This window comes from Falco biarmicus, chromosome Z (assembly GCF_023638135.1).
Source record: "Falco biarmicus isolate bFalBia1 chromosome Z, bFalBia1.pri, whole genome shotgun sequence".
NCBI classification, from domain to species: Eukaryota; Metazoa; Chordata; class Aves; order Falconiformes; family Falconidae; genus Falco; species Falco biarmicus.
Window position 1 is genome coordinate 49,451,269 of NC_079311.1, and position 12,754 is coordinate 49,464,022.

The 12,754-nt window shown below is 38.1% G+C and overlaps 1 protein-coding gene across 1 annotated transcript in view; it reads right to left on the reverse strand.

Annotated features, from left to right (window-relative positions):
• ADAMTSL1 (ADAMTS like 1) overlaps positions 1-12,754 on the reverse strand; it is a 191,095-nt gene that overhangs the window by 101,590 nt on the left and 76,751 nt on the right. The window contains exons 8-9 of the mRNA XM_056325134.1: positions 7,597-7,708; positions 6,855-6,993 (exon numbers count right to left, since the gene is read on the reverse strand). Of these exons, the coding sequence (XP_056181109.1) occupies positions 6,855-6,993; positions 7,597-7,708 (251 nt within the window). The remainder of the gene's footprint in view (positions 1-6,854; positions 6,994-7,596; positions 7,709-12,754) is intronic.

Sequence of the window (12,754 nt, forward strand, 5' to 3'; positions counted from 1 at the left end):
GCCCTCAGATACAGGTGTCAAGGCCCTCAAATAGATGGTATCTGTTAATGTTTCTCATGTGTTACTCTTTAAAACTCACTGTTTCCATTCAGAGCTGGAGTAGACAACACACACAGTAACACCACAGGTACAGGCAATATTGGCTTTTGAATGCTTGCATTTGCAGGTAGCAAGTATTTTAACTCTCAGTTATACTACCAGTATGAGTTAGTTACATTTCTGGTTTCTGGCCCACCATGCTTAATTCTGAGATAAAGATAGTATTATGATCATCTTACCACATTATGCTCTACCACTGTGGAACGTGAAGAACTACCATGTAGTTTGTATTTATATAACCTTTTATACTGTCTTAGTACTTTAGGGATTGGTAAAAGCCAATTTCTCACTAGACGTTTTCAAGTGGTGTGTCAGTGGACACTTAAATAGCCTACTCAGAAATGCAGAGGACTGCAGAGAAAGCTATCCTTTAGTGGCTACATCCAGAAAACCCTCACACTTTAGATAGCATGTCTGTTCAGCACAACAGTGTCTCACCTTTATAATAAATGACTTGTTCATGTCATGATTTCAAATTCCAAGAAACATATGGTTTACTTGTCATTGCCATAGACTGCTAAAGCCTAATCTCTTTCCAGGGCTTGAAATGGGTGTTATCAATTGGAAGCAGCAAAAGTATTTCCTTCCTGTAGCATGACTAATGCTTCTAAAAGTCTCTCTTTATTTTAATTCAGTTTAATATTTTATGGTGGTGTTTGATAAAAGATGGCAGTTTGTTATTTTCCACTACAAAACATTAGAAACTGACTAACTAGGGAAAAGCTCTCTAAGTGACTGTCTTACTACTTGCTGCAGTTTTTATCTCTTCTAGAACTTAAGTAGACTGCTCTTCCCATACCTTCGACTTGGGCAGAGAGTTATTTGTATTTAATGCTCAAAGCAGTACAAGAACTAATTTCCTGCCTTATAGTTCGTTATCTGATGCATTCTGACAGCTCCTTTCTGCCTTTCTTTCTGTCCTTTTTTTAATATGAACTATCTCCTTAGAGCTGAATTTGCTCTGCTGTTCACATCTTTTAATATTCTGGCAAATGCTTCTTGGCTCACATTCCCTGCCTGTTCTGACAAAATAATTTTGTAGCTTAATTTAAATGCCTTTTACCCTGCCCAAAAATGCAAGGTTTTGTCTATTTTTCTTGAGAAGAAAATTGTCTCTTTAGGCATTAGGAGTATCTGCAGCTCATCTTCATTATGCTCTTGAACTCAGGTGGCCCCAATTACAACTACTGGAGCATTACCACTGCTATCAGGTCCTTCTTCATCTACAACTCCTGTATCTGGAAGCATACATACTGCCATTTCTACTTGAATGCATCACTATTTCCAGTTCAGCCTTCCTGAAAACTTACCTGTTTTGTTTTTTTTCCTGCTGCTCTGAATTATTTTTTTTGGTCTCCTAAACTTTCCCCCTACTTTTTTCATGCATAACACACCACTTTAGTTCATCTCTCCAGCAGCCTTTGTAGCTCCTCAGTAAATTCTGAACTTTTAAAAACCCACCTTCCATAAATATACAGCTGACATGGTTGATGTTTGTTGACAGTGCATGCTCATTTGCAGGCAGCATACTTTTTGCTAATACCAGTCTCACTTTCTCCAGCATGTGCCACTTCAACTGTACTGGTGGAAAAGATTTGTTCTCCCTTCTGCTTTGATGGCTAAACCCTTCATGTCTCATCTTCCCCTGGAATGCCTATCTCTTGCTGTCTTTAGGATCATTCATATGCATATGATTGATTGTGGAAATTGAGACCAGACCCAGCAATCAGAGGCAACCAAAGTTCAGAGAGCACTGCAAGGCATAAAGGCTTTCTCAACCCTCCTGTAACAAATTAAGAACTTAAGTAAAAACGCAAATCCACAAAAATGACCATTTGCCTGAGGCAGAGATCAGGAAAGGGCATTGTCATGACCAGTGCCCCACATCCATGCAAAAAGCTGGAGTGTTGTCAAAAAGCCCAGTATCTTGAGTAACTGGGATATTTTTTGTGAAGAAGTATTCAAAACAAAGCTTAAATTTACCATATGTCCCAGTTGAGGACAACAACAATAAATGAGTCATTGTGTCTCAGATCCCTCTCATCACTGCAGATCTATGGCTGCTACTGTGTAAATCAGAAAATGCAGCCTGTCCTTTCAGGAACATACCAGTACTCCAGTTTTGTTCACCTCCCAGAAAGAATGTAGTGAAAATGGGAACTGCACTGCTGTGATACTTGCCTTATAATTGCTATATAATATTATACCTTTAGGGAAGCTGATAACAAGCAAAAAGCAAGCATTTGGTGATTTCCTGCTTTGAGTGCCAATTTGTAATGAAGCATGGAGACCTCTGTTACTGATTAAGAGGATACTCTACGTTGCCCTTTTAATCATGCATATTTACTCATTACTACTTCCTTTTCTTTTGAAGGAAATATGTAAAGTTATGCACATCTTGCACTGTTGCCCAGGAAATGGTATAGACTCACATCACATTCTCACTACTGAATGACTGCAATATCCTAGCAGTCGTTTGTGTTCTTTTACTTGTACTTTGTGTACTTACTTGCTCTTGTTAGATTAGCTGAAAATTAACAACTGAAAAATACAATGTTACTTAAATTTAAGTTTCTTTTTGTTGATGACTGCCTCCTGCTGCCACTACCCAGTATGGATAATTAAGTGAGAATGCCAGATGAAAAACTGACAAGTAGGAAGAGGAGCTTGCAGTTTTGCTGAAGAACTTCATAAACTGGATATCTGAGAATCCTTTCAGTTGTCTGTGGGTTGAAAGTCTTGCTTGAACTAGGGGTTTTCCCCCTGAACTTTCCCTTTCTCTGGTGGCAATCTTAGAAGTAATGCTCTAGGCACATTCCAGGATTTTTGCCGGTGCAGATCAGACTGGCATCGTTGGCAAAGTGATAAAAAGAAGCTCACATGTTAGAAGCTTGCTAATACAAAATTCCTGAGACAGTAGCTGCATGAAGTTAGAATCTTTGCTGAAGATGCCTTTAGAAATCTTTATACACCATTGAAATTCCCCGGTAAGAGCACCACTAGAGCTTTTGTGACTCAGAAACCCCCACATAAATACATAACAGAGAAAGGCAAAAAATAGAGGAGATATTGGTAAAAATGCAGAACAGTGTAGCTGGGAATGCCACGTAAAAGCTGAAGATGAGTTTGAGAAGCAGCACTGATGCTGCTTCCAAGAGTATCCTGGTGAGTAGAGGAATGATGAGTGGTGTAAAAGTTCTTTTAATATTTGTAAAAATTGCTTTTTGGAGGAATGACTTTGAATTAAGAAAGAAACAGTATCTTCAGCTTATAGCATGTTAGAGCTGTCCTGAGTGTCAAGCAGACCCAGCTAAGTCTAATCTAAACATACTTTTTCTCAAAGCAGAATAAAATTCCATTCACCTTTCATTAGAGGATATCAGACAGGAGGATGCTAATGATAGCTAGAAAACCTCCCCTAAGTCCTTCAGTCTGTGAAGTTTTGGCTAGTTAAAAGATTTTCAATTAATTAAATAGGTGAAAACTTAATATGGACTTTGCCACATAGAAAGGGATGGATTAAATCAAACAGGGCACTATTCACATCAGTAGACATTACATGTATATTTCCCAGTCAAGTACAGAGTGCTGTAAAATCTTAATGGCCTGTAAATAAATAGATCTTTTCTGTCTGTCTTTCTAAGGAGGGAGCTGGATCCCAAAGAGGGTTGATGAGAGGGGCTGGATAGAGCGCTGATAGTATGCAGGGACAAAAATGGACTTGGTGACATGACCCGTCATCTACCCTGCAAGACACTAACTACCAATCTTAGATGAATGGGTCCCCTTTACTTAATGTGAAAAAGGAACAAGTATAAATGACATATGTTTAATAAATAACCTTCCACACACTGCTTCTCCTCCAAGTATGTGAGAAACTGGCTTTGCAGGAAGAAAAGTTGATTCATTTTGCATGTTCGTTCAGTCTATGGTATTTTTTGCTACTCACGATGCCTTCAATACTGCTAATTATTGTCATAACAAGCACAATAAAGTAAAACTTTTCTGTACACTAAGCCTAAAGAGGCAACTGGTTGCAGGCCCACACAATACTCCTGATATTCATTTAAACTTTTCTTTCAGCCTGCCCTTTGCTTAAAATTTTAATGTAAGTTCTCCTACAGTAACCTCTCTCAGTTGCTTTATTCAGCACCACTGTGGTCTTCCACGATTATTTTCTGTGGCATTCATTGACACAGCATAGGAACAGTTAGCAACCACTAATCAGCTATGCCTCACTGGAACTGTGTTTGCCAGGAAAAATTAACATCTTCATTTTATACCAGCGGAGCAGAACGGCTCCCACACAGCAAATACACTGCAGAGCCAAGACGCCCTCCATGTTCATGCTCCTGACCCCATTGTTCTGCTTCAACTACCTTCTTCCTGACTAAGAAAGCATCAGGATTCCAGAAGTTACCACAGATTTCCTCTGGTTTTCTGTCTGGGTTGTTGATTCTTGAAGTCTTTACAAAGGCACTTTTCAAAATAATCATTTGCAATTTGGCATTCTGTGAGGATGTTTCCAAAAAGTCAATTCCTCTCTGTTACTGTTTGTACCTTGGGACGGCACAGCTGTACTTCTAAATTACTCTTCTTCCCTTCAGGGTCTTTATGTCACCAAGTTTGCTTTGTTATGTCTTATATAAAACAAAAATTGTTTCCTGACATCTGCCCACCTGTTATTTTTTTCTCTCTTCCCTCCCATGTATGATGCAGTCATCTGACTTACCGTTTGAGAATGTGTCATTTAAAATTATTGGGGAAATATGGAAAATATCCATAGTACATATTCCAGAGGCAAATTGCATATTTGACTCAGAACTATATTAAAAAAAAATAGCAGCTTGGGCTTTAAAAAAAAAAAAAAAAGCAGCTACATAAAATTACTTTCTTACTGGTATTGTGAAAGATGAATCTAGAAGACAGGTTTCATATTGATTTACACCTTCCAGCAATCCTTTTTCTGAGATGTTCATATTTAGTTTCTTACCTGATCATACCTTGCCTCTACTTTACTGACATTTGTTTCAAAAAATTCAAAGGAGAATTCAAATAAACAGGTTTTGATCTTAGAAAATCACTGAAGAAAAAAATACAAGAATTGTATTAAAGTAAGGTTTCTAGTTGCAACTGTTAATATATTTAAGTAAACTGAGAAATTAAATATGTATATTTTTGTATAAAGTACTAGGATAAGAGAAGTCAGACACTGAACTTGACAGAATACTGTTACAGGAAAAACTGGTGTTGTTGCATTGTGGGAAAGCAATGTCTGAGTTGAAAAATCACTTCTGAGTACATGCCTAACAGCAAATACTTTTCACAAAACCCTAGTGAAGCTGCATTCTTAATATTAAATCCTTAATACATCCTAATGAAATACATGATAAAGTACGTAACCTAAAGAATGTACAATACAGGTGGGATAATGTTGCATTTCAAGTTTTGATATTTCCACTTTTTAATTCTGGGAGCTTTCAACTTAAAATTTTAAACTGTATGAGAACATATCTGACTTTTAATTATTTACAAACAGAATTATCATTAAAAATGTGTTTACTAGAACAAAGGAATATTAACTGCCATACACTCCATGTAAATGTGTCTTCAGTGATGAAGAAACCTGAGTATTAACTCCAGTTATGAAAAGTGAAAGAACTTTAATGAAAAATTTCTAGAAGAGGTAAAAAGTATCTTAGGTTTGGAGTGATTTGTTCTGCACTGATAATGCCTAGCTAGTCTGAAGCTGGTATACCTAATTTGGGAAGCAATCATCCTCAGTCACGTGTATACATAGTCCCATAGGTCCATAAAACATCCTCCTCCTGGTCAGTACATCTTTTTTCTATGGCAACCTCCAACAATCTGAAGGGCCATAGCACTTTTGAGGTGACACTTGTTTGAACGCACTTAATCAAACTTGGCACAAAACTCATCTAGAGGGAAAGGAGCAGGTAAATTTAATGGCTTTAGGGCATCCCTGGATGCATGTCTGCTGGGCTGTGCTTAACCATCTTTTAGCAAAGGACTGAAAAATTTGTATTACACAAACAGATGCTTGCAGCTTATAAGCAGCTACAAACTGACTTCTACTGAAGTTCAGGGGAATCTATGCAACACAGGACTGGTCCTTTTTGTGATTTTGTTCTTTTTCTTATACATGGGAAATCTGACTCTGTGATCTTCCTATTTTTATTATTTATCTTCCAAGGAAGAGTGTTTGGCAGGTGAGCAGAGAGCAGCCTTTTGTGCAGGGCCAAAGAACAAATTGTAAGAACAAATTCTTATATTCTTACAAGCTGACATGACTGCAAGTAAGCTTTTTATTAAGGAGAATATGTGAAAAACCCATAAAAATAATGCCTGTAATTGCGATGACAACCATTCTCCAGCAACATTTTTACCCCAAGAGAATTTTTCCCATCTGACTAACACTTAAGAGGCATGTGTTGATCATGGGATGGTATTATGGATAATTAGTTTTTTCACACTTTATAATGTTTAATGAGGCAAAACACAATCAGAGGGGAAGAAACAACCACCTCAAATCACAGTCCGTGCAATGTGGAGATGCTAAACAGAGGTCTTTTTCTATGCAGTACATCCTCAGGATGAGAAAGAGGTTGAATTACATAGACTAAATGTTGAATTGAATAGACAAAATGACACTGTAAGCAATAGCAACAGAACATCTTCCTATTTTATTTTATTTTTTTAGGGCCCGGTTTCTTTTAAAATTAGAGCTGACTGACCTTGCAGGACAAGGATCCAGATTACACTCTTGAAGTTTTGGCTTTGGCTTGATATTTTCAGGATAATAGTGACAGTACTGATCTGCTACTACCCGGTTGCTTCTCAGATCAAAACATTCAGCAGATGTTAGTTGATAACCTGCAATGCACAGTGGAAGAAATAATATGTGATGTGGTATTCTTCCTGTCTCTCTCTTGCATCTAAGTTCTGGTTTGGTAAAAAGCAAACTGAAAATATCAGCACCTTTGAACATAACAGCTACTGTTTCACAGCCCAGAGTAAACAACAATTCACATGTAGTAGGAAAGAAAAGATAACTAGTATGGTCAAATAAAAATTCAGAAACCTAGAGCAAAAAGACAAAACAAAGGTTGAAATTTCTTGGCCACCAAGATTTGTACACTCGGTTTCAGTTCAGAGGGTAAAGCTGCTGGTGGGGACTGGGGCAAATGGAGTCATCTTGTGATTCCAAAGTGGGCCCAGATCCCATCAGCCCTTATATTTGACAGCTGTAGCATTAAATGCAGTCATGTGGATATCAAAATGTACTTTATGTGTGGAGCTTGGTGTGTTGCTAAAAAATCTACAGGTTACTACCACTGTTGCTACATCCCTCCATTTAGATGTAACTACTTTCATTTTCAGATTTTGCCCATTGTAAAGGTCCAAATCTCAGTGCAGCAGCTGGGACAGGTACTGAATGCAGATGACTGTTTTTGGAATACAGTGGTAATTCATTACCTCCTCCACAGGATGCTGAACATGGAAAAAAATCAGTTTCCCTCCATCGATGAATGATGGGCTGATAGAAGATAAACTGAACTGAACTGTCGGCAGCACCAGCATAGCGGATCTGAAAAAGATGTAATGCCAAAGAGTGAACCTGACATAAATACCAGGACGAAGCATTCTGCCACATGCATCTTGCAGCTACATGAAATACCAGAGATACGTTGCAATAGGAAAATGAAATGCGCAAAACAGAGCACAGACTGGTGGCAAAATCTTGGCTGCAAAACAGTCAACTAAATTTCCAGGCATAGTCAGTGGCATTTCTGACCATTCTGAGACCATGTCCTGAAGTAATGAATGCACGGTAAATGCATGGTTAGAGCTACTGAATAATTTTATGAGGACAGAGGATATGGACTGATCTTTATTCCATCAGAAAATCATCTACCAATACCTGACACACTGACATGGATTTTAGATCTTTGGTATTTCCCAAACACCTTCTGAGACTGTGTATTATGTTAGATACTTTGGAGTAAAAAATGGCTGTGCTGTGAGAAATACAAAAGTATAAAACCTCTAATTTAAATTCTTTTTGTTTCTGCCACAAGCTCTCTTTTTTATTCTTATTTGTGGTACTGTCATTATTATAAGGCTGTCCTGCTTACTTTATTTTGGCTGCAAAAATGCTTCTTTTAGCCACAGGCATGGACTCTTGGCTGGAGCCAAGTGCATTTTCAGAAAACAGTCTTTAGAGCTTACAAGCACTGCCAGCTTTTAAGCCACCTGAGCTTCACTATGCTTCCAGTACTTCATGTGCCGAATGGATTTCCCTTGTAAACAAGCGTTTATAGTGCAAGGAATACAGTAAGAGAAGAAATCTTCACATTGTTAAAGCAGCACCACTTACACCTGGCCCAGGAAAAATCCTTCCTGTTTGATAGCTGTGCTGATTAATATGGTTATGGGAACCTCAGAATCTCTGCAGGGTATTCCTTGTCTTTACTTCTAAGCCTTTGCAAGAACAGCTGGCAATGCAAGAATTGGAATGCTGGTACTAAAAACCTGTCCCAGTTGAGCAGTTGTCCTAAGACATAGTGTATTGGCATTGCTTGAGCACCTCTGCATCAGTGGCATGATGCTTTTGCAGGAGAGGAAACTGCCAAGTAATGAGAAAAGATGGACCCTTCTCCAAGTCAGTATTCTTGTTCCCAGGAGTAATCCTCCCTGTTTGGGTTTTTTTGTTTTCTTTTTTTTTTTGGGTGGGGGTGGGGTGTTGGTGTTGGTTTTTTTCCTTTTCCCAGGCAGCTTAAAATGTTTCAGCTCTGCCTACTTTTTCTTTTCCCATGTTGTCAGCAAGTAGGCCTGTTTTGGAAACACCATTTTTCTATCTGCCTTTCCTTTCCTCTTTCCAAACACCAAGAGACACTATCAAAGAGTAGACTGTGAAACAGGAGCAAAAATATGACAAATTGAGCTGAACAGCGTAATCTGGGTTTGTTTTCTTTTCCCCTGTAGGTGGACAGAAACATGATTACAAATTAAAATATATTTTGAAGAGAAGGAAGAAGGCAAAAATACCACAGGAGATGTTGATGGCTGTAAGAGATCTGGCCCACTGAGACTAAGGCTGCCCTTTTCTAATTAGAGTAAACAATGATGTAAATTCCCAACAGGAAAAAAAAATACAGCTGTAGCAATGCAGGTTCTTCAGCAAATGGGAGGCCTTTTGCATGGATTACTATTGTTTGAATCTGTGTGTCAGAAACAGGATATCTAATTCCTTGTGCAGGGATGGTGCATTAATCACACTTCAGAAGGGTCTTTCTGGGCTCATGAAAGCCTCTGGCACTCCTGGGAAAAATGTTCTATTGTGCTGGAAGCCATTCGGGGAGGTCTCTGATCTGAAAGTGCAGAAAAAGCATTCACTGGGGAGAATTCTGCTCTTACTCTTTGTTTTTTAAGGATCATCAGTAATTCTTGAACTCAGAAGATCTACTCAGCACTATGGTCTTCAGTGAATCATGAAGAACAGACCAAGAGCTCACACAGAGCCTACTATAAAAGGAAAGGGAGAGGAAAAGAGTTCTTATTAAAAAAGAAAAAAATCAGGATGACAGAAGAGTTCCTTTCCCCACAGACTTCCTGCATGTCTGCAGAATTGTCTGTCTTTTTTGACACAGAGAAAAGACAGATGTACATCTCTTCCAGCATAATGTGGAAGACACTTAGACAGTCATGATAACAACATAGTTGGGAAAGAATTACAATGAGCCACAGCCATGAGCTAAAATGATACAAAACAAGCAAATGAAAGAAGCAGGCACAGTATTGTTTGTTTTTTTAAGGGGTACTGTAAGCAGAAAAGGAACAATGTATGGTGATTCCACACAGCAAAAATTTCTTTTTGATTTTGTTTGACAGTTTGTTAAAGCTAAGATCTTGATCCAGAAGAAAATATCAGCGGCTGCTTGAGCCTTGCAAAACTCAAAGTGAGACCTGATAGCTAAATGCTTTAATAAATGTCCTGGTTTTGTTGCACAGGGCCAACTTCCACATATTGAAATACTCAGCTTTGGAGTATGGTGGATTTTTTTACCCTTACAGTAGTTGCAACAGCCTGCTAGCTATAAGAAATGCCAGAGTTTCAAAAACTGATGGTCAATACTTGAGAAACTTTAGTCCTTAAACCAACAGTGAGTTTTGCATCCTTAGGTCACTGAACCAGAAAAAATGGCAATTGTTCATTATGTTTGCAAATCAAATTCTGTCTAAATTTGTTAATAGAAAACAGCAGAAGTATTCAGATCTTGAAGAGCACTCAGCCCTGTGTTTGTGCATTGTAACGTCCTAGACATTATCCTTGATTTCCTTTCAGTTTCAGGAGAGTTTGGAGTATTCTGAACATCACAGCAGCCCTCACCACTTTGTAAGACCCAAGAGGTTATCACCAGTCTTATAAAGATTTAGTTAAAATTCGAGTCCTCAGACTATCCACCAAAATTAACGGTCTAGCCTATAGTCACTAGCAACAGAGATATACCATTTTTTCTTGTAGAAAGATCTTGAAAAAAAAAAATCATTGCTGGTACCTGGTTTTTTTTAATTGATTTTGTAAATGACTATCTGGAGTGCTGCAACAGAGGCACAGGCTATTGCTCAGGTGAGTTTGGGCTGATAAAATGCAGTATTGGTTTTGGGGATATCCACAGAAAGCTGAATGAAAACAACAGATGGCATAATTCAAACACAAAAGCAGCATAATCTTTTTGAATTATTCTGATCTGTCTGGTGACAAAGAGACTGCAGCATCTAACTTCACTTTTGTATTGTGGTGTTTTTCCTATAGCCCCAAATTTGATTAGTTCACATGAAAACAAACAAGCAAGGAAGGTACTCCAAAGCCCAGTCCTTTCATGCTTGGCTTTGGCAGCATATGCCTGAACAGCTTGTTTATGTTCACTGAAGAACACATGCTTTGGCTTACAAAACTGCACTAACCTTACTCGGGCAGTTGTGAAATTTAATCACCAGTTTATGACCAGCAGTGATAACTGAGCAATTATCAGTGATGTCAACTGTTGGGTTAAACCATGAAAAGTGTATTCAGTGAGGTGTTCTCATTTTATGAAATAGTGTGTTGCGGGAGGAGGTAAGTCATCATTTCTCTCTTTGTGTGTCCCAAACTGGAGACAGGGCGAGGGAATTATTATTGCATACTGTCTTTTGTCTTATGAAATTTGATCTGGTATGTTAAGATCTAGCTCCATGCCACCATGCTTATTAAAATAGTTCTAATGGATTTTTCCATGTTATTATTACAAATGCTTTCTGCATGTACAAAATCCCTAATCATTAGGTGTGATTTATTAATGAGAAATTCAACGTTGAAGTCTTCTAAGTAACATAGAAAGAAATCAGGCATGAGGGCATGGAGAACTATCCTCATGTGGCATATGTAATTTTGTGCTTTTCAGGTCAGCTTTCCCTTCTTTACTTAGAGTGCTTTAATATTCCTGTTTGTATGCAGCGATAGCTTACATTGAAAAAGGACGATGTGCAAGAAATTTGTTGCTGTTCACAATTTGTTCATGAAACAGAAATGGGAACCAGATATTTTTGTGGGAAAATAATTTCATAAGCAAATAATATAAAAAGTTAAAAAAAATGTAAATCATGAGAGATGTTGAAGGCTTTCAAGTATACTGTCCATAATACAGGACTACACCGTAATTCCTTTGAGCTTGCCCTTTAATTCCCATGGAATGGTGGAAAGAGCTCTGCCTTTGAGCTCCAGGAAACATCTACTGTCCACTTATGCATTCATGTCCCTTGATTATGATAGTCCTGTGTTGGATCAGCTTGATGTTGGGTTGTCTGTATATGGAAGACAGCTCTGTCTGTTGCTTCTCAATTCAGTCTCTAAATCAGCCAGAGAAACCACTGTGAAATTACGTTACCACCACTTTACATGCTTTACAAAACATGTCTCAATTGAACTTGCTCACCATGCCCCTATCCTGGATTACACTATGTTTCTTTAGGTGATAGGATGACTGTTAAAATGCCTTTAGACACAATTTCTCACAAAGCCAAACCCAAAATCTATAGAAGGTCCAAATCTTTTTCAAATTTCATCCTTCTTCCCAAAGGAAGAACAAAACAGAAAATGAGTGCAATGGACTGGCTAGGATAGCTGGCAGCAACAGAGCTGCTGTATCAGTATAACAGCTATGATAACCTGTACAGAATCCACTACTAAACGCAACAAATGAGAAGACCAAAAGTTATTCAACAGAAGCAAAGGGAACCCCAAATACACAAAAGCCAGCCCAGCTGTGTCTCTTCTGTGGGTACTCCCCATAACACCCCTCTCATCTATGGGAAGACCATTTCACCACCAGCAACATGTTCCCAAGGTAAGAAAATTCAAGTTTGAGTAAGCCACCTTAATCTCCAGCACAAAATATTTATTAAACTTAGTTTAATCATGACAATACCTAAGAAATTAATATAAAAATTAGGATCCTATTGTGATAGATACTGTATAAAAATAAAATTAACAAAACAAAAAGGCAATGTTTGACAAAAAAGAATTTGTTAAAATGGTGAAAACTGAATAAGGTAGGTATCAAAGCTTCACAGTACTTAAAACTGACTGATTTTT